At 40.0% G+C, this 23,333-nt stretch overlaps 1 protein-coding gene across 2 annotated transcripts in view; it reads left to right on the top strand.

The window, feature by feature from the left end:
• The window catches only part of PLA2R1 (phospholipase A2 receptor 1), a 125,303-nt gene that overhangs the window by 66,265 nt on the left and 35,705 nt on the right, over positions 1-23,333 (top strand). For both annotated transcript variants that reach the window (XM_018063574.1, XM_018063573.1), the window contains exons 12-17: positions 9,797-9,999; positions 12,159-12,304; positions 17,002-17,086; positions 20,162-20,294; positions 20,866-20,901; positions 21,532-21,689. In XM_018063574.1, coding sequence (XP_017919063.1) covers positions 9,797-9,999; positions 12,159-12,304; positions 17,002-17,086; positions 20,162-20,294; positions 20,866-20,901; positions 21,532-21,689 — 761 coding nt within the window. The remainder of the gene's footprint in view (positions 1-9,796; positions 10,000-12,158; positions 12,305-17,001; positions 17,087-20,161; positions 20,295-20,865; positions 20,902-21,531; positions 21,690-23,333) is intronic.

Here is a 23,333-nt window from a genome sequence, read left to right as displayed (position 1 = left end):
AAAAAGAAAACATCTAGACACAGAGCTTACACCCTTAACAAAAATTAACTCAAAATAGATCATAGATCTAAATGTAAAACATAAAACTTTTACACTCCCAGATGATAACAAAAAAGAAAACCTACATGACCTTAGGTATGGTATGACTTTTTAGATACAACACCAAAAGCAAAAATCCATGAAATAAATAATTGATGAGCTAGATTCATTAAAACTAAAACTTCAGTAAAACTTGTGCTGTGAGAAAGATAATGTCAAGAGAATGAGAAGACAAGCCATAGACTGGGAGAAAATATTTGTAAAACAAATCACATCTGATAAAGGATTGTTATACAAAATATACAAAGTACTCTTAAAACTCAACAATAAACAAAAATCCCAATGTAAAATAGGACAAGAGATCTTAAACAAAGAAGATATATAGATCAAACGTAAGCAAATGAAAATATGTTCAACATTATATATCAATAAAGTGAAAGTAAAGTTGCTCAGTCGTGTCCGACTCTTTGCGACCCCATGGACTGTAGCCCGCCAGGCTCCTCTGTCCATGGGATTCTTCAGGCAAGAATATTGGAGTGGGTTGCCATTTCCTTCTCCAGGGGATCTTCCCAATCCAGAGATCTATATCAATAGGAAATTGCAAATTAAAACAATGAGATACTGCTACACACTTTTTGTTTGTTGTTGTTTAGTTGCTAAGTAATGTCCAACTCTTTTGCAACCCCATGGACTGCAGCCTGCCAGGCTCCTCGGTCCATGGGATTTCCCAGGCAAGAATACTGGAGTGGGTTGTCATTTCCTTCTCCAGGGGATCTTCCCCATCCAGGGATTGAACCCATGTATCCTGCATTGGCAGGTGAGTTCTTTACCACTGAGCCATCAGGGAAGCCCCTTCACACTTACTAGAATGACCAAAATCCAAAACACTGATGATACCAAATGCTGGTAGGGATTTGGAGCCACAGAAGAGCTCATACATTGCTGGCAGGAATGCAAAATGGTATAGCCACTTTCAAAGACAGGTTGCCAATTGCTTAAAAAGTAAACATACTTTTACACTCCTTGGTGTTTATCCAAATGAATTGAAAACTGATGTTAGCACAAAAAACTTGCATACAGATTTTTTTTTAATAGAAGCTTTATTCATACTTGGCAAAGCTTTCAAGCCATCAAGATGTCCTTTAGTAGATGAGTGAATAAATAAATTGTATTACATGCAGACAATGGAATATTATTCAGTGATAAAAAGAAAGGAGCTGTCAAGTCATGAAAAGACATGGAGAAAACTTAAATGCACATCACTAAGTGAAAGAAGCCAGTCTGTAAAGGCTGCATACTGTGTGATTACAACCATATGACATTCTGGAAAAGGCAAAACTATGGAGACAGTAAAAAGATTAGTGGTTTCCAGAGGCTTGGGGAAGGAGGAATTTATAGGCAGAGCACAGAGGATTTGTGATGGGGGTGGTGGGAGTGGTCAGTGAAACCATTCTATATCATACCACACTGGTGGACATATGTCATTATACATTTGTCCAAATCCAGAAAACATACAACAAGAGTGAACCCCAATGTAAACCATGGACTTCAGGTGATAACGATGTGTCAATGTAGATTTTAACAAATGTACCATTCTGGTGTGTGAGGGTAATAGTAGGTAGGATATATGGAGCATGGGGTATAAGAGAAGTCTTTACTTTCCACTAAAATTTTCTGTGACCTTAAAATGCTCTAAAAATATAGCTTATATTTTTAAATTATACTTTAAAAATAGGCATGTGAGGTGAAGGTAAGACAAATTAGATTCTTGTGTATAACATCACTTTAGGAAATTTGTATAGACACTGGTGACTGCATAGCTCGACACAAGAAACATCACAATTCATTCAATAAACAAACTTCTCATTCTACAAACTTATGAATGTTTTTTAAACTACAGAGAATAGTAAAGTTCCATGTCACACTATTATTGGAAAAAAAAAACCAGGTATCATTTCTAATATACCTTGGAATTTTGTTAGGAATGTCTATACCTGTCAAAATAAATTAATACATTTTGAGCAGACAAAATTCTTAGTTTTTAATGTTATCTTCCTTGGGGCATATTTGGATGTCTAAAATTTGGAATTGAAGCAGAACTCCTTGTCATTCGTAAGTTTCTGCTGTAATTTATTTGAGTGGCACTACTCTTTTTCTCTTTTCCCTGAAGCAAAAATAATATCGTGATGCTCAGTTTGGCTGCTCAGTCTGATTGACATTGAGTAAATTGTCTCTGAATAAGATGAAAATGTAAATCTTTTTTTGAAGAAAATAGCAATGTAAAAGCCCTGTGTTTCTTTTTTTTCTTTTAAATTGCTATTTGCAGAAACACCATCCTAAATCACATTTTTTTCTCCGCCTGTCACAAAAGAATCCATTAGCTTGGTCCTCATGTCAGAATCTTAATCCAGCCCAGACTGTCTATATAAATTGACCACTGAACAGGAAGCCTGTAGCTTTTTATAAACTCAACGAAGACTCTGTCCTTATGTCATATCATCAGAATATTCGATTTGTGGTGGAATCATAGTTCTGCCATTTTATCAACCTTGTATTATGCCCACCAAATAGCATAATGAACCACCATCTATACCCATGACCCAGTGTCATCAATTATCAACCCACGGTCAATCTTGTTTCATCTATATTCTCACCCACTCCTCCCATTTCCCATATTTTTTCATAGAAATCCCAGATATCATATTATTTCACCCATAAATATTTCAATATTAACTCTAAAAGATAAAGACTCCTTTTTTAGAAACATAATACATAATCATAAAACATAATACAATTATCACAGCTAAAAGTAATTAACTATAATTTCATAGCATCATAAATCTTCAGTTAATGCTTGAGTTTCTAAATGATTCATAACAATATACATATATAAAGTATATTATGGCTTGTTTGAATCAAGATCAAAAAAAGGGGCACACATTGTAATTAGCGGATAGATCTCCTAAAGTCTGTTTTCCTCTCTAGGTTTCCCTCTTCCTTGCCCCCTGTCATTTTTAAAAATTTTATTTGTTGATGCCAATGTGTTGCTTGTTCTGTAGTTTCCTGCAGTCTGGGCTTTTTATTGTATCCCCACAACGCGCTGAAATTGTGTTACTCTATTCATTTCTCATAAAATTAACATTTTTATTTTTAAAAAGTTAGAGTCAGAGACCTGATCCAAATCATAGATTCTTATTTTTTTAGAAAGACCATTTCATTTTCTCACTATTTGCAAGTTAGAAGCCATATGATTGATGCATCAATGAATCGATTGATTCATTAGGGGCTTCTTCATAGCTGGGATATTTCTATTAAGAAATAGTTTCTTGCTATCTTTACTAAAATAACCACAACAAAGTGACTATGGCATTCTGTATATTAAGAGAAGTAACCATTCAGGTAAAAACAGTTTTGATCCATACTAACTAGTACCACTGATGAAAGAGAAAGATGATAAATAGGGCCTTTGTCATTTAGGGAGAAGCTCATGCGTTAGAAACCTAAATGTACCTTGTATTTATATTAATGATTCAATATATATGGAGGTTGCTATAAATGATGAAAGGAAGCACGTTAATCTATCCTTTAAGGTATTCAAAAAAGCCTTTCAAATGCTATTAGAGTTTCACAGGTGTTTTATAGAAAAAAAAATAAACGGAAATCACAATTTTGCATCCATCCATAACTCAGGCTCTGTGAAAAAAGTTGTTTCTGTTTCTAGATACCACTGCAAGAAGGAGTGCTTCACTCACAGGATAACTCCGAAGTATTGCCCCCAGCTGTCTCAAGTCAATGCAAATCTTCTGTCAGTGATAAGGAGAATGGGATCGCAGTAGGGCAGGTCAGATCTATTTTCTTGAAAGTGCCCTATACATGGCAAGGGGGACCCTATCCATCCAACAGATAGATAATTATCCACTTTAAGTCTCATCAGAATCCTGAAATGAACCAACACCTAAATGAGAATGAACAGCCTAATTTCTGAGTACACTTTTGGTATTTCCATATCTTTTTATAAATATATCAGTAACTGTCATACACACTAAAATGTGATCTCAAGGAAATACTTTGGGTGCACAAAGGAGAGAAGTATGACCAGGGGAAAGAGAAGACTCCATGGAAATGGAGGAGCATAATTGGAGGGGAAGTTTCTGTTATTCATTCAACGGTTATTTACTGAATGTCCACCTCCTCTGCACCTTGACATTATTTCATGGTAGACTCAGTTAAATCTGGTTTCAAATTCCAGATCAACCCTATTGAAGTATTATGTGGCCCTAGGCAAGATACACTGCCAGGAGAAATATCAATAACCTCAGATATGCAGATGACACCACCCTTATGGCAGAGAGTGAAGAGGAGCTAAAGAGCCTCTTGATGAAAGTGAAAGAGGAGAGCGAAAAAGTTGGCTTAAAGCTCAACATTCAGAAAACGAAGATCATGGCATCTGGTCCCATCACTTCATGGGAAATAGATGGAGAAACAGTGGAAACAGTGTCAGACTTTATTTTTTGGGCTCCAAAATAACCGCAGATGGTGACTGCAGCCATGAAATTAAAAGACGCTTACTCCTTGGAAGAAAACTTATGACCAACCTAGATAGCATATTCAAAAGCTGAGACATTACTTTGCCGACTAAGGTCTGTCTAGTCAAGGCTATGGTTTTTCCTGTGGTCATGTATGGATGTGAGAGCTGGAGTGTGAAGAAGGCTGAGTGCTGAAGAATAGATGCTTTTGAACTGTGGTGTTGGCGAAGACTCTTGAGAGTCCCTTGGACTGCAAAGAGATCCAACTAGTCCATTCTGAAGGAGATCAACCCTGGGATTTCTTTGGAAGGAATGATGCTAAAGCTGAAACTCCAGTACTTTGGCCACCTCATGCAAAGAGTTGACTCATTGGAAAAGACTCTGATACTGGGAGGGATTGGGGGCAGGAGGAGAAGAGGACGACAGAGGGTGAGATGGCTGGATGGCATCACTGACTCGATGCACATAAGTTTGGGTGAACTCCGGGAGATGATGATGAACAGGGAGGCCTGGCGTGCTGCGATTCCTGGGGTCGCAAAGAGTCGGACATGACTGAGCGACTGAACTGAACTGAACTGAGACAAGATACTACACTTCTGAGCCTTGGTTTTTCCATTAGCTAACTGTAGACACTAATATCCACCTCAAAGAGGTTTTTCAAGTTAAATAGGGAAAAGACCACATAAAATGTCTAATGTGGTCTCAGGCAGATAAGCAGAACTCCATGAAAGCTCACCTTTCCTGACCCAAAAGCTTCACTTTTCTCCATGGAAAAGGGGAAGAGAGAGATGGAAGAAGGCAGAACAGAAGACTTGAGATTAAGGATGTTAAAGTGTTGCTGCAGGCAAGGGGAAATAAGCAGATAGGCACAAGTGAAATGATTGTCTAAAGGCCCAATTAGGGTTTCCTCCTGCCCCGAGGCCACACATAGATTTCGGTTTGTTTGTTTTCAGGTATTTGGCCAGAGAGGTGAAAGATGGAACTTTTCCCAGGTTGGTTCAATTTGCTATAAAGCTAGATAACTTTGCCAATTTGAAGAGACAAGAATAGTGAATTGGAATTTCTCAATTGACTGAAAGTGTTCCCATTTATGTTTGATGGAGAGAGTAAAAGCAGGTAGAGGGAGGCTAAGGCAAGTAAGGAGAATCAGCTCAAATGTGAGATTCACCACTAAGGGACAGAAGGAATGTTGCTCTTGCCCAATGGGAGATGAGTTACCAAATCTGAGAACAATTAGTCTGGGAGAAGAAACACCTGTGCTCTTTCCCACACCCTACCCTTGTTATTTGGCTTTACAAGCATCCTCACAACATGAGATTATAAATTTGGTTTATCTCTTTCTTAGCCCAGTTCAGTTCAGTCGCTCAGTCATGTCCAACTCTTTGCGACCCCATGAATTGCAGCATGCCAGGCCTCCTTGTCCATCACCAACTCCCAGAGTACACTCAAAGTCACATCCATCGAGTCGGTGATGCCATCCAGCCATCTCATCCTCTGTCGTCCCCTTCTCCTCCTGCCCACAATCCCTCCCACCATCAGAGTCTTTTCCAATGAGTCAACTCTTCACATGAGGTGGCTAAAGTATTGGAGTTTCAGCTTTAGCATCATTCCTTCCAAAGAAATCCCAGGGTTGATCTCCTTCAGAATGGACTGGTTGGATCTCCTTGCAGTCCAAGGGACTCTCAAGAGTCTTCTCCAACACCACAGTTCAAAAGCATCAATTCTTCGGCGCTCAGCCTTCTTCACAGTCCAGCCCTCACATCCATACATGACCACTGGAAAAACCATAGCCTTGACTAGACGGACCTTTGTTGGCAAAGTAATGTCTATGCTTTTGAATATGCTATCTAGGTTGGTCATAACTCTTCTTCCAAGGAGTAAGCATCTTTTAATTTCATGGCTGCAGTCACCATCTGCAGTGATTTTGGAGCCCCCAAAAATAAAGTCTGACACTGTTTCCACTGTTTCCCCATCTATTTCCCATGAAGTGATGGGACCAGATGCCAGTTCTTAGCCCAGTCTCCCCTTTTTATACCACTTCATTGCTTCTTTGGGGCTGAGACTCTAAAATTTAGGTCAAATGTTCCATTAAGTTAACTATTTTAGAATACCAATAAAACCCTGGCAGTACTTTTTATCCTCATAGCAGTTTGCAAACATCTCCTTCTTCACTAATGAAGAAAAGTTGAATATCTAGTGTCTAAAGCCAAAGCTATTTAATCACTGTCTGATGTGGGAAAGTAAGACAAAATGCAAGACCAACAAAAAAGTATATTGCATTTTAAACTTGCTGATTTGAGCTTTTAAAAATTCTTTGAAGACTCAGGCAGAACTTGTGCCACAAAAATTCCAGCTTTTGTAATGAAAACAGTCAAAATAAAAATAGAGGCAACATCCGAGGAATGGTTTTAGTCCTTTATATCTTTCACAGGGCTTCTTAATACATTATTTTATTTTATATTTATGAAAATCCATAAGAAGAAAAGGAATTATTGCCCTCGTGTTTTAGACACAGCCTTTTGTGTTTAATTAATCAGTTTGAGGTTTGAGTTACTAAATATTTGTGCTGGGACTAGAATCCCAGACTTTAGGCCCCAAGTCAAAGGCTGCTGAGAAGGAAGGAGGAGGAGTCAGGTGAGAGTGTGTGTTTCTCCTGCTCTTTCAACTAGAGCAATTCTCTCCATAGACATATTAGGTTTTCAGCTTTTATGTGGATTTCCACAATTCAATTTCATTGCACAGAGCAGGCAGCATCTCCACTATTGTTCATGACTCAGCTAAACTGTGAGCTGCATTCCCAAATTACGCTCAACAGGCCTCCAATGCTCCAGTCATGACAGGGGCAGTATGCTATACTCTGTCCCCTGCCTGGCCCCCCCACCCTCCATCCCGAACACTAACTAGTTCCTCTGCCCAGTGAAGTCAATTGATGGCCTTTATATGGACCAACTCTCTCTTGACTTCAGTTTCTTCTACTTGTCATACAATCGTGTTTACTTGTTTATGACTGGTCATTTTCACCTTTGTGGGTTTCTTTGACCATCACCATGTGTACATACGTAAGACTATGAGCTTCCTGCAGGGGCCTAACACAGGGTGTGCACCCGGGTATGACTGAAGACATAAACACTCATGCTTTAGCTTCCTTGCTCTTCCCTGTCTTTCACAAACACCTTCCCACTTCTCTAGGAGGTGCTCTTTGTACATCTTCCTCTGTCTTCCTTCTCATTCCACTTTTCATTATCCCTCTGTTTAGTCTTTTTTATTTGGAGAAGGCAATGGCACCCCACTCCAGTACTCCTGCCTGGAAAATCCCACGGACGGAGGAGCCTGGTAGGCTGCAGTCCATGAGGTCGCACAGAGTCGGACACGACTGAAGCGACTTAGCAGCAGCAGCAGTCTTTTTATTAGTGTGCATGTGTGTGCTAAGTCACTTCAGTCGTCTCCAACTCTGCAACCCCATGGACTATAGCCCATCAGGCTCCTCTGTCCATGGGATTTCCCAGGCAAGAATATTGGAGTGGGTTGCCATTCCATTCTCCAGGGGATCTTCCCAACCCAGGGATCAAACCCTTTATCTCTGCAAGAAGATTCGTTATTGCTGAGCCACTGGAGAAGCCCTTCTATCAGCATAAAACAACACAAACATGGTTGGCAAGGATAATGCCAATTACCCTGTATCTACAGAAATTGAAGCCATTACTTCTGAAGGGAAATTCAGCAAGACAAATATCTAGTACCAAGTAACTATACTTTTAAAAGTGCCTTTAGCTCAAGAATCATCACAAGTCTTCATATGCTTCATCTATAATCATTTACATTTTTACAAGCACCCCTTGAAAGCTCTTTTCTCCTTTTAACATCCTCCAAAATGCAGCTCAAATGTCTCTACTTGCAAATACTTTCCTGATGTCCTGAGGCAGACTCCATCACCCTTTCTGAGGTCTCCCCACAGAAATTTTAACACACACCGTTACTATAGCACTTCACACAGTATGTCTGCTACAATTAATCCTTTGTTTGTGTCTCACACTCAACTATAAGAATTGGGTTTTGTTTTGTCCTTCTATCTCAATCAGCTAATAATATACAGCCAAGTCTGGTATTTTCAGGTGGCTCAGTCAGTAAAGAATCCACCTGTGATGCGGGAGACATGGGTTCAATACCTGGACTGGGAAGATCCTCTGGAGAAGGAAATGGCAACCCACTCCAGTATTCTTGCCTGAGAAATCCCATGGACAGAGGAGCCTGGCAGACTGTAGTCCGCAGGGTCATAAGAGTGACTTAGTGACTAAACCATCACTGGTATGTAGATATAAGCAAACAATTTTGCTGTTGTTGCTGAATGTTGATTTAGTTCATTGAATGAGCACTACGGATTCAAGAAAAAAAAAGCCTCATTTTTACTCAATTTTTGTTCTATTTTTGGAAGAGATTTTCTACTATTCACTGAAATTTGAAGTGTATTTTTCAGCGACCATGAGTTGTATACATTTGATGACAAACTTGAGAATCTTAACATAGAAATTGTTTTTATGGGGAAATATACTTCATTTTGTGTATGTTCAAACATACACAAAAGAATAAAATGGGGCTTGCCCATAACAAGGTGGTTTTCCCTAATGTCTACTCCCACTGTCACCCCCAGAATTTCACCCCATTTGGAATATACTTCATTCTGCCATAGTGAGGTTTTCTGTTGTGTACCTCACACACTGCCTGAGTCCATCATCGATGTGTTTTTCCTGCTGAATCAATTTCTTAGAGGATCAGCACCATGCATTTCTCATTGCTAATTTTTCATAGTAGTGTTTGAAATCACAGTGTACAAGGTAGCTGCTCAATAAATTGTAAGTTAAGATTTCTTCTGCACAGTTAAAAAGCTCAATAATTCAAAGTAGAGGCATGTTGGCATTTGATGAGATAGGAGGGATATTTTCAGTCCCACATTGGAACAGCGCCGAATTGCCCATCATTTGCCATCTGAACTCAAAATGCCCAAATTTCAGGCTCCATATTCTCTCTTCTCTCACTTTTCGATCTACTATTCTTTTCTCCAGAGATGAAGAGAAATGAGATGATCATGCTGCTAAAGCATCCTTTTTCATCTTTATTGTTCTTGTCTGGGTGCTTCATTACAAGATGTCAATTACCCAACACTCCAAAGAGCTGTCTTCCAAGCACAAAATGTTCTCGTGGCCTGGCAGTACAGTGTTATTTTCTGCTTTTAGGCTACAGTGGTGGCTGTGTTGTCATGCGAGGGAGGAATCACCCTGGCCGCTGGGAAGTGAAGGACTGTAGACACTTTAAGGCGATGTCCCTGTGCAAGCAACCAGTGGAAAATCGGGAGAAAACCGAGCAAGAAGAAGGATGGCCCTTTCATCCCTGCTATTTGGATTGGGAGTCAGAGCCTGGCCTGGCCAGTTGCTTCAAGGTAATGTGGAAGTTACATGAGCATTCTCAATGGAAACAACATTATTTCAACTTTGTCCGTGTATCCTGAATTCCTTTATTCCAGAACAGTGCCTGGCAGACAGCAGACAATTAATATTTGTTGGCTGTCTCTATCCCCTCAGTTATATTCCAAAAAAATTTTTAGGTCAAAATGTTGACAGATCCTGGTGACACTGAGGCCTCCTCATGAGGACTGATATTAAGGCTCCAGTCAATATTATTCTTATTGCCTACAAATGGACAAGGCAGACACTCACTAGGTATGGAAATATTCCATATTGTCTGTAAGCCATGAATAAAGTCCTTATTATGGAATAATGCCATTCTGCTGCCAAGAATAGCTTTGGCAGCTTTTGATGATCAAAAGTTTACGTATATATGTTTTGTGTGAAGAAATGTCTTTTTGCAAATCATCTTCAGATTCTAGATTTAAGTCAGTGTCTCATCTTCTCAGAAATATATTTTTGAAATAATGATGTTCTTGTTTGGTGGCTTTATCTTTGGCTCATCATATAAAAAGAGATTTCTAAAATGCTGGGAAAAGGTTCTTCTCTGGCACATGGGCACATGGAGAGCAGAATGGAGACAGCCTCTGTCTCTAGAAATATTGCAGTCTCATAAATGGCTTGTGAATGCACTCAATTTACATGAATACATGTCTAATCCTGCATTAAATTCATGGAATAATGGGCCCAGGAGTAACCTCACAGAGCAATAAGTTAAACCTTGGAAATGAGTAAACTGCAGCATGCAGTGAGATGGGGTGATTTACCTAAGATCACAATTATTTATTGACAGAGTTAGAATAGATTCCTGGTCTTGGAACAACCAGTCCAGTGCTTTTCCTACTACACATTACCCTGATACATCAACAAATATATGGTGTGTTTGATAGGCGTAGCAGTAGGACTTATGAATTTAAAGTGATTCGAAAAAAGGTTCCCAGAGGAGGTGAGTTTTGACATATAATTTAAAAGACGGAAAGGCTGTGCTGTAGTTCATGGAACCGGGAAGGTCATTCATTCTGATCTCAGCAAATTAGAGGCTGGTGAAGCCTGGCTACAGGGTGCCCGCCTGGCATCAGAGACTTAAGTATAGCATCAGGCAGTTAAAAATGAGGAAAGTATAGAGGTCTGGGATCTGAAGCTCTGGGTCATTGGTTCCTCACACTTGACCTTAAATAAAGTCAAAAGCATACTTTCCATTTGACTGACTTCTTCATGCCACTGTGAGAACAGCTGAGAAACAACAATTTAGGTACAGCTAAGGAAATGGCAACCCACTCCAGTGTTCTTGCCTGGAGAATCCCAGGGACGGGGGAGCCTGGTGGGCTGCTGTCTATGGGGTCGCACAGAGTTGGACACGACTGAGCGACTTAGCAGCAGCAGCAGCAGCAAGACCCAAAGAGCCTAGAAATATAGGTGGCACTAGTGGTAAAGAACCTGCCTGCCAATGCAGGAGACATGAGAGATGCAGGCTCGATCCCTGGGTCAGGAAGATATCCTGCAGGAGAGAATGGCAACCCACGCCAGTGTTCTTGCCTGGAGAGTCCCATGGACAGAGGAGCCTGGTGGGCTATGGTCCATGGGGTCACAAAGAGTTGGACATGACTGAGCATAAAAAGAGCACACAAGACTCAAAGAACCCAGACATATACCTGCCTTAGGTTTCAGGTCTTATTTCTCATCTCTTCCCCTGAGTCAGCCAGATTCCTTCAGCCACGGAATACTGGGTCTAATCCTAGCTCTGCTAGTCTGTGGCTGTTTTGACCTGAAATTTGTTGACCTGAAATTGTAAATTTCTCTTAGCCTGACTCTCCTCATCTCTTGACAAACATTTCACTAAGGGACAAGCATATGCCAGTCATAGGATATTTAGGAGGGGGACAAAAAAACTCTTATGGAGGAAAAGAGTCCTCATCATATCCTCCGCACGTCTTTGTTTTGAGAATAAAATGAGATAATAGTTTTTAGACAAGTAGATACATTTTAGTTCAATAAATGTTATTTCTCCCTTCTCTATCAATCCTTTAATGTAGAATAATGACAACAATTATATTACTGTAAATCCTTTTGTCTAGAATTAAACAGCCTTATGTTATTTATGACTGTGTCAACCTTTTTCCCTTTTTCTATACAGGTATTTCATAGTGAAAAAGTCCTGATGAAAAGAACATGGAGAGAAGCTGAAGAATTTTGTGAAGAGTTTGGAGCTCATCTTGCAAGCTTTGCCCATATTGAGGAAGAGAATTTTGTGAATGAGCTCTTACATTCAAAATTTAATCGGTAAATACTTGTTAATTTTGAAAAATTGCAGTCAAATATTTTGTCTCCCAGTGATGACTTCTTAGGGATGAGTATTTCAAATATTTGGAGTGTTTGGGATATTCAAAACCTCAAGTGTTTAAGTTTAAAACCAACAAGCAACTGGTTGTGAGAGCAAAATGCATACTTATAGTTTTATATTTATATTGCACTAAGTTCTCATTCCATAAAACAATGAACATAGTGATGATTGTTTGGATACTTGAAATCTTTTCTGTGTGTCTCATAACAGAATTTTAGAGTTTTTCTGCCAAGCTCAGAAATTATCTAGCCCAGTGATTTTCCAAGTGCTATCTGAGGGTCTGGAGGGTCCTGAACCCCCAGAGCAGGAGAGGTCAAGTGGGCAGTCTCTTGTTCGCTGACTTGAGTCACCAGAGTAGGTCCAACCCACTTCACTTCTAGGTGTTTTGTATACATAAGGGATCCATGTGATATTTTGTTTGAAAAAAAGAAAGTCTCACTAATTTTTTTAAAAATTCCAATCCAATCTTCTAATTTTACATTTGAGGAAACAGGCATTCACTTATTTGCACCCATCTTGCAAGTTTACAGAACCTTCAATTCTGTGAAGTTAGAAAATCAATCAAATTTAAATTTGAAGAAACATAAGAGGTCTTGTGCTACCTCTAGTCCAGTATGGGAATTTCTTCTACCAAATGCCTATGACCGTCTACTGTCTACATAATTCTTTTCAGTTTCAAGGTGCTCCTTACTTGGGCTATAATCCATTCCATTGTTGTAGGCTAGTTTCAAAGATCAGCTTTGTAGTAAATCAGAGCAATACAGATCAAGTCTACTCAATTTTCAAATATTTGAAAACAGCCATCATGTCCTCTTTTAGCGAGCCGTCTCATTCCTTGGCCTCTTACTGTAGAATGTTCTGGTCAGTTAGCATGTATTTTGGGAATGTCTTCTGTGAAAGGGACACTACTATATGCATGAAAGTGAAAGTGATAGTCGCTCAGTCGTGTCTGACTCTTTGTGACCCCATGGACTGTAGCCTGCCAGGCTCCTCTGTCCATGCGATTCTGCAGGCAAGAATATTGGAGTGCATTGCCATGCCCTCCTCCAGGGGATTCTTCCCAACCCAGGGATCAAACCCAGGTCTCCTGCACTGCAGGCAGATTCTTTACCATCTGAGCCACTAGAGATGCATGGGTGGCAACCCAGGGATCAAACCCAGGTCTCCTGCACTGCAGGCGATTCTTTACCATCTGAGCCACCAGAGATGCATGGGTGGCTGGAAGATGAGACAGATGTGACACAGAATCCTGCCCCTGAGAATGCTGTGGTCTAAGGGGAGGAGGGGGGCACACGTTCATACGTTTATTTTAACGCAAACAAATATAATGCTGAGTACTGTGTTCCAAGCTCTGGAAATCTGAAGTCTCAGTGAAACACTTTTCTGAATCTCTGAGAAAATCCAGAACTACTTTTTGAGCAAAATCCTGGCCTACCCCATAAATGTCCTTTAGGACCCTCCCCTAAGAAGGATAATATGTAACACCATCAAATTATTCACCTCTAGCATCTATAAAAATGACCTTAAAGGTGGTAGTATCTCCCAATGTGTGTCTCATGGAGTACTCCAGGGGAAATAGGGGGATTCTGTGGTCAAATATGTTTGCAAAACAAGGTGCTATCTTGGAAATTTGCCATATACATTAGTATTACAAAGGCTTCTAGAAGTAAGCACTTTCTTTGACCACAAAACTTTTTATTTTTTTGACACCACTTATCTAAAATCCCATAGAACTGATAGGCCCTGCAGGAAATGCTGTCCTGAGACCATGGTTCCCAAACTTGGCTGATTCTCACACTCACTCGGGAAACTTGATGACAAGGCGCCCTCTAGTCTCATGCCAGGGCTGCTGAGTCAGATTCTCTGAGCCTGAGGAAAAGTTCAAGAAGCTTCCTGGTTTATTGGATTGCTAGTCAGGTATGGGGCCTCAGATCCAAGGGAAATGTGATCATCTCCACTGTTGTAAGTTGTAACTTGGCTTCATGACCTCAGTTCAGTTCAGTCACTCAGTCGTGTCCAACTTTTTGCGACCCCATGGACTGCAGCACGCCAGGCCTCCCTGTCCATCACCAACTCCCGGAGTTTGCTCAAACTCATGTCCATTGAGTTTTTGATGCCATCCAACCATCTCATCCTCTGTTGTCCCCTTCTCCTCCCGCCTTCAATCTTTCCCAGCATCAGGGTCTTTTCCATTGAATCAGTTCTTTGCATCAGGTAGCCAAAGTTTTGGAGTTTCAGCTTCAACATCAGTCCTTCCAATGAATATTCAGGACTGATTTCCTTTAGGATGGACTGGTTGGATCTCCTTACAGTCCAAGGGATTCTCAAGAGTCTTGTCCAACACCACAGTGTTGGACAAAAAAGCATCAAAAGCATCACTTCTTCGGCACTCAGCTTTCTTTATAGTCCAACTCTCACATCCATACATGACTACTGGAAAAACCATAGCTTTGACTAGACGGACCTTTGTTGGCAAAGTAATATCTCTGCTTTTTAATATGCTGTCTAGATTGGTCATAACTTTTTGATCATAACTTTTCTTCCAAGGAGCAAGCATCTTTTAATTTCATGGCTGCAGTCACCATCTGCAGTGATTTTGGAGCCCAAGAAAATAAAGTCTGACACTGTTTCCACTGTTTCCCCATCTATTTGCCATGAAGTGATGGGACCAGATGCCATGAGCTTAGTTTCTGAATGTTGAGTATTAAACCAACTTTTTCACTCTCCTCTTTCACTTTTATCAAGAGGCTCTTTAGTTCCTCTTCGCTCTCTGCCACAAGGGTGGTATCATCTGCATATCTGAGGTTACTGATATTTGTCTCAGCAATCTTGATTCAAGCTTGTGCTTCTTCCAGCCCAGCGTTTCTCATGATGTACTCTGCATGTAAGTTAAATAAGCAGGGTGACAATATACAGCCTTGATGTACCCCTTTTTCTATTTGGAACCAGTCTGTTGTTTCATGTCCAGTTCTAACTGCCGCTTCCTGACCTGCATACAGATTTCTCAAGAGGCAAGTCAGTTGGTCTGGTATTCCCATCTCTTTAAGAATTTTCCAGAGTTTGTTGTGGTCCACACAATCAAAGGCTCAGCCCCTTGTAAAACATCCTTTCACACTTGTGTATTGTAAGGTCTACCCTATGAAACAATACATGCAAACTGCCTCCAAGTTTGCTGTAACATCAAGTTTCATTATATCACTTCTGTTTATATAAATTCTCACACTTGGAATGTCTCACAGAATTTGGTGTCAAGTCAAGTATCTATCAAATTATTGATATTTAGCACCTAATCACAAAAGCTATATAATGTATATTCTACTTTTTGTCCAAGACTGCCAGGGAGTTCAGCCAAATCTCATGCTTAATTATACCAAATAAACCAATTCTCATCATTAGCATAGTGCTTCTTCTTCCTATGGCATTGTTTTTCTATTTTTTATTTTTATCATATAGTAACTAGTTAAAATTATACAACTTTAGGAAATTGTTGGAGAGAAAATAAATACCAGTTCATATTCTAGGAGTGAGTATATGGCAGGAAAAATGTAGAACTCTGAATTCAGTGAGAAAAAGAATAAAAACTTCTCAACACAGGGAGAGTGATGTGGGTTTTCAGCCTGGTCACTGAGATGAGTCTGCCTAGCTTAAGCTTAAGGCAGCATTCTCACCTTCCCACAACCTTAAATGTAAGTTATAATCATGGTAGTGACCAATGGGTCTCAGTGATGCTGGAATTTTCTAAGTCATATTTTACGTTCATTTGTATCATTCAAGAAAAAGAGCTCAAACATCTGAGAAGGAGATACTTCACAATAGGATTGCTTCTGTGCGCTAAGGAAAATAAAGCATCTGTCATGACTTCTCAATCCTTTAAATCTTTAATTCTTCAAAATTATCCTCAGAAAATTATCTTAGTGAGATGCTTCATTGTACTGTTAGCCTTTATTGCTTGCTGTATTGAATACTCTGTGGTTTAACATATTCGTCCACCACCTAACAGGAGGGAAGATGGTTCTCTGTGGGGCTTCTCATGAAGTCTAACCAGTGGTGATGGCTGAAGTTAATCTACCATGCCTCAGACTGATTCACCGTGGAATTATTTACACTGGGATATAGTTGGAGGAACCAAACCTGCTGTAAACCTTTTATTAAATGGTGATGGTGGTGATTAACCCTCAGAGAATACATGAACATTTGACAAAAGAACAACAAACATAGGAAAGTAATAGAAATATGCAGTAAAGTAGTAAATAAATAGGGAAAAGATGTTCCCAAATTCCTTACCAACTCACTTTCATGTATTCTGGTCCTAACTGAAAGGTCTTGCCATTCCTAACGACCATGAGAAAGCCATGTTCTCAATACGGATAGACTTTTCTCCCAGCTGCCCATCCCCAGTGAGCATACCATGCAAACCAAGAGAGGTAGGAGGTGAGATTAGTCCTTGCTCAGTTTATTTTATAGCTCTGGTTTTGCTTACAGGAAATGGTCAATAAATGCTTGCTCACTTGATCAATTCTGCTAGTCATGCCAGCTGTTTCCTGCATAACTAAATACTTCAAAGAATTTTTGAACCTGTTACATAATATTGTGAATTCAATGAAAAGGGCCAAGTTTTAGTTTCTTCTCTTCACAGGACAGAAGAAAGACAGTTCTGGATTGGATTTAATAAAAGAAACCCACTGAATGCTGGTTCTTGGGAATGGTCTGATGGAACTCCTGTAAGTCTTTCCAAGCTGGAGAAAAGGAGATGAATTTAAAGCAGGTGGCTCTTGAACCACTTGGTAAACCAACCAAGAGAACCTAGAAAGAACAGCCATGTTCCCTATGACTCAGACCTAAATCAAAAACTGCCCCCAGATCTTGGTATCAAAAGAGTCATTTCAGCAAGGTCTTGAGAAACCTTTGCTAGCCAGATACTTCCAAAGCTGGCTAAAAAATCTCATTCTAAAAGGAAATAAACATCTCTGAAAAAGCCCTGAAAACCATCTCCCATGTGAAGAATCTCCAGCAGAAATGCAACTATTCTTTAAAATAATACCATGCTTCCTTTTGGAGAAGGCGATGGCACCCCCACTCCAGTACTCTTGCCTGGAAAATCCCATGGACGGAGGAGCCTGGTGGGCTGCAGTCCACGGGGTCCCTGAGAGTCGGATGCGACTGAGTGACTTCACTTTCATTTTAATGCATTGGAGAAGGAAATGGCAACCCACTCCACTGTTCTTGCCTGGAGAATCCCAGGGACAGGGGAGCTTGGTGGGCTGCAGTCCATGGGGTCACAAAGAGTCAGACACAACTGAGCGACTTCACTTTCACTTTTCACTTTCATGCATTGGAGAAGGAAATGGCAACCCACTCCAGTGTTCTTGCCTGGAGAATCCCAGGGACGGGGGAGCCTGGTGGGCTGCCATCTATGGGGTCGCACAGAGTTGGACACAACTGAAGTGACTTAGCAGCAGCAGCAGCAGCATGCTTCCTTTGCCCCACCCTCCCTCTCCTGCATAGCACCTGATCATGTGAGGGTGAGACCCTTGTCTATGTCACAGTGAAAAGAAATATCTTCAGTTTCTCTCACTTTAAAAGAACAGAAATGCCAGGTTTAAGAAGCTGCACCTCCTTTGCAGTAAAAGAAAATTTTTTGGGAGGAAAAAAAATAATTGTTTCTCATTCAGTCTCACATGTGTAAAAACCTCATGAAGGAAAAAAGGAACTCACAATTACATTTTTTTTCAGACACAGTGAGGACTTCTGAGATCTTCCTCATGATAGGGAAAAAAAAAAACAGAAGCAGTAACCCAGATTAAAATGAGGTCCATCTCAAGGCACAAGAAAAATCAAATTATTTAGTTTCACCAGTGAACTGGGGTTAGCAACAGCCTGCAGTGAGCATTTAATACAGCTCCTATTCATTGAGCCCCAGTTAAGTTCTGAGCACTGAGTTGAGTGCAACCCTGCATGATCTCTTTTCATCACTACAGTGATTCAACATAGTGGGTATTAAAATGATTAAGTAGTTTGCCTAAAATAATACATAAGAGAGACAGCATTTGTATACAGGTTGTCTGCCTCCAAAGCCACAATGTCATAAAGTCTCCTCATTGGCAAAATAGCAGCAGCCAAATTTTGACACAGTAAAGATCAAAAGAGAAAAGGGATCTTTAGACCTGATACATAGATGGTGTTCAAATCTGTAGCAAGGAAATGGTTTGCAGAAAAACTATATGCTTAAGTGGGAATAAAAATAATGAGTGTGCTAGTTGGAAAAAAAAAAAAAAAAAACCAGTACTGTTTCTTTGAAAAAGGCATCAGGACCAGAGGTCATGAAGAGATCTTGGAGATGACCTAGCCTCACCCATCTACTCTGCTGATGAAGAAGCCAAGGCCCAGAGAGTGGAAGGAGCATAAAGCAGGGTTGGCCTGCCCCATTCATGGCAGCCACCACATAGCACAGTTGGGAGGTTAACGTCAATATGGCACTTGGAAAATAAAATGTGGTGCATAGAGGTCAACAATGTCTTTCAGTAAAACAAACAAACTTATTAGTAATAGGAGAGGCATAGACAGTTTGGTTCAGAGTCAATGAGATAAAGCCATGAAGCGGTGGACTGAGTCCCTCACCACTTCCCTCTGGATAGAATAGATATCAAACGCATGCCATTCTCTGAATCTGAACTTTATTTATATATATATAAATTAGATGAATTATTGCATGACTTTGTACATATTTGGAGGTGAGTATGTGGTGGTGGTTTAGTAGCTAAGTAGTGTCCAACTATTGTGACCTCGTGGACTATATAGCCTGCCAAGCTCCTCTGTCCATAGCATTTCCCAGGCAAGAATACTGGAGTGGGTTGCCATTTCCTTCTCCAGGGGATCTTCGCAACCCAAAGATCGAACCTGTGTCTCCTGCATTGCAGGGAGATTCTTCACCCCTAAGCTACCAGGGAAGCATAAATCGTTTCAAAACCCTCTCTTTTTTTTCAGATTTTTACCTGAGTCTTACTCATGGTCGATCCACATTTCTATCAAGTAGTCACTAAATCAGAGAAGGCGATGGCACCCCACTCCAGTACTCTTGCCTGGAAAATCCCATGGACGGAGGAGCCTGGTGGGCTGCAGTCCATGGGGTCGTGAAGGGTCGGATACAACTGAGCGACTTCACTTTCACTTTTTACTTTCATGCATTGGAGAAGGAAATGGCAGACCACTCCAGTGTTCTTGCCTGGAGAATCCCAGGGACGAGGGAGCCTGGTGGGCTGCCATCTATGGGGTCTCACAGAGTTGGACACGACTGAAGCAACTGAGCTGAGCAGTCACTAAATCATTGAGAAGTTTGAATCTCTAGTCAATACTCCTGTTGTGTGTTCATTCATAGAAATAGATAGTTTCTTGATTAAAGCTAGGGTTGACTTAGTATTAGAGACTAAAAGCAAAAGAATCTACATCAAAGATGAGATTCAATTCTGAAAGATCCTTGAGCCACTAAAAAGTTTACCCAAGATCCCAAAGCTAGCCTAACCTTAAGTGAGAAAACAGTGCAACTTCATCTGACTTATTCCTTCTGGAGAAAGGAGTAGCATGCCTCTTTTTAAAAAAAACAGAAAAAGAATCTTCAAGAAAAAATGCTAAAGTTTTCATTAGCTTGCTTTCCACAAATGTGGAACCACCTTTAACTGGCATCGTAACTTGCTTCCTCCAGAAGTCTATTGTGATTTTCTACAGGGATGCCTTTTTGGTCATTTGAAACCTTTTGTGGAGAATCAGTATTAAGGAATAATGAACTTCATCTGCTGCAGGTTGTCTCTTCATTTTTAGACAATTCTTATTTTGGAGAAGATGCAAGAAATTGCGCTGTTTATAAGGCAAATAAAACGTTGCTACCCTCATACTGTGGTTCCAAACGTGAATGGATATGCAAAATTCCAAGAGGTAAAAATATTAAGATTTTCACTGTTTGTTTGCTTTCTAACCATCTATAGCATTTTCCCAAGGCAACAGTTACAGAGGTCTAAAATTTAAGCAGCCTGGACCACAGTACCAACAACCTTCATGATGAACCAGATTGCACCATTTTAGCAAAAAAAAAAATGTGTATCATGGTGGAATGAGAAAAAATGACACCAGTGCAATATGCTAAGTTAGTGGGAAATGAAGATAACTCCCCATGTTCTGGAGTATTGTATTTTGCAAGTACAACCTGGAAGAAATGTCACTGTGACATTACAAACAAAATTACTTATCAGATTAAGTGAAAGCACCAGCACAGTGTGCAACACACAGTAGGCTCTCAGTAAGTGTTCACAACCTTTTTTCTTTAACCAGATTTCTCTCTTGAGCCTCCTCTTCAAGTAGGAGAACTGATCACTTTCCAAGCAACATCTGGTTCTCAATAATCTTTTAAAAACCAAAGTCCAAAATATTGTGTTTAGGCCTGAAGTAATTCAGAGATAGTACATCTGTAAATAAACATCATTCACACTGGCTTGCTTTTACTTTACAGATGTGAGACCCAAGGTTCCACCCTGGTATCAGTATGGTAAGAACTATTCCTGAATTTCTAACGTTATGCTACTTTATACCATTACTCTGTTGTTACATAGCACCAATGGAGTTACTCTTTTCTTGTGTTGATTGAGAACTAATTTGTTCAAATTAACCATTAATAAATAATCAAACTAAGGACTTCTTTTTTGGGCCAGTGAGTAAGACTCGATACTCCTAATACAAGAGACCCTGGTTTCATCCCTGGTCAGGGAGCTAGATTCCTCATGCCACAACTAATGATCCCGCATGCCACAACAGAGATGGAAGATCCCGCGTGACACAACTAAGACCCAGTGTAGCCAAATAAATAAATACATATTTTTAAAAATCAAAATGTCATTAAATATTACTAAAGAGTAATATCATAGCTTAACTCCATTTTTATGGCACATGATTTTAAAATATGCATCTAGCCCAGACTTCATGTTTCATATATGAAAGAGACCAGTGAAAATAAACTGTATACTTATGTATGTGTGGGAGTAGGTGTATTCACACACATTTTCTTAACGTTGAGTGACTAAAGTACACATGTGAGGTCAATCATAGCACACCCTATTTACGTTTGCATTACATTGCTCAATAATTGTTGTATCACTTCCATTGCTTATTTCTCTTCCAGATGCACCCTGGCTCTTTTATCAGGATGCAGAGTACCTTTTTCATATTTATGCCTCGGAATGGTCCTCCTTTGAGTTTGTCTGTGGCTGGCTGCGCAGTGATATTCTCACTATTCATTCTGCACATGAACAAGAATTCATCCACAGCAAAATAAGAGCGGTACTTAAATTTGATTAACTATGAGAAACTCAGAGCTTAACTCCTTCATCAGTCCTTGAGGGGTTTTGTTTTCAAAAGACTTCAGACATTAATTTGTTTCATTGAAAGTCTTAGATATTTAAGAATTGTTTTTCTTCCTGTTACAAAGATTTAGAGAAAATAATGGAAACACAGGTTTACTGTGCTCGTCGGTTATTTCACTTCTCATGCTTTTTTAGCAACAAAGATGACTGGGTAGGATTTTATTGTTTTGTGAGGTTCATTCCATCATTCAAAGCTTATTTATTCTGCATCTACTATTCTAGGGGCTGAGGTTTTATCAGTGCTTCCAGTAGACCAAAATCCCTGACCACCTGGAGCTTCTAGTCTAGTCTAGGAAGGAAAACTGCAAGCAATACAAGTAAATAGAACTAGGTAGTAGTTTAGAAAAAGATAAGTGGATAGATGCATGCAGGAAGATTAAGCACTGATGAGGGACAAGGACTACTGGGAGGCGCATGCTGTTTTAAAATTCCAAATTTTACTTATAAGAGTACAATATTTTTTAGACTCTATACAGAAAATGGTAAGAAGTGGTTCTACATTTCAACTTCAGATAAAGACTGGACTTAATCCTTTGAGAAGCTAGGCTAATTAGAAAGGAGCATGGAAAACCTATTAAATACGAAATAGACTACCAAGGAATAGTGTCAGGTTTTCCGTGTATTTCTTCAGTAAGCATTTATTGAGCATTAGCTTTGTCTCAGGCACTGTGGTATTTGTCAAGGACACAAAAATGTCAAGGACACAAAAATGAGATACAGTCAGCGTCTTTAAAAAGCTGGAAATAACACAATGTAGTAAGAGAAAAGAGAGCAGTCTGTACAAATTACCAAGGGGGCACCAGGGAGGAACAACCTCCTTCCTAATTTTCTCTAGGAAACTGTTAAAGGTAAGAGAGAGCCTTCTTTCTTTTTCCATAATTTAACATTATTTCATGGTCTCCAGGAATCCTTTATTGCTCTATCATCTTTTCATATGTTTGTAAGTTAACTGTCAAAATGAAGTTCTATGTTAAAGCACCCTTGACTTGTAAGAGAAATGTCTTCCCTCACATCTCATAGGGCTTTCCTGTCTCTGTAATTCTCTTTGAACACATACAGTGAGGAGGATGCAGGTTGGGTCCACTACTGGCTTTTGATGGAAAACCCAAGAACCAGAGGGGTTAGGTGACAACTGCACTGCCCCACAGAGACACAGTGGCAGACCACCCAGAACAGGCTATCCCCTAGTATCAGTTCATGCATTACATCACTACTCTTCATCTCCTACAAATGGAACACGTAAGTCAAAACCAGAACATTAAGTATCAACGAGTTATATATCACGACCTCAGAAAATGCATTTGTTTCTTTAGCTAGACGGCAGAGGCAGACTCCTTGCCCCAAGTGGCAGTAATAAGAGACCAGGTGAATGGCTGAAAACCAATCTATCAACATGTAAAGGGCACATCCCAAAAGGAAGTGATAACTGGCCAATACTTACTGTCACAGTGTCAAGCGCTGCGAAGCACTAATGTTTAATGGCATTCAGTCTTTCTAGGAACTCTCTGTGGGAAGTCTGTCAGCAGCAGATCTTACAGATGAGGAAGCTAAGCCTTTAAAT

This window comes from Capra hircus, chromosome 2 (genome assembly GCF_001704415.2).
Source record: "Capra hircus breed San Clemente chromosome 2, ASM170441v1, whole genome shotgun sequence".
Taxonomy (NCBI): domain Eukaryota; kingdom Metazoa; phylum Chordata; class Mammalia; order Artiodactyla; family Bovidae; genus Capra; species Capra hircus.
Note: the sequence above shows the minus strand (reverse complement) of the source record. Positions and strands in the feature narration are given on the sequence as shown.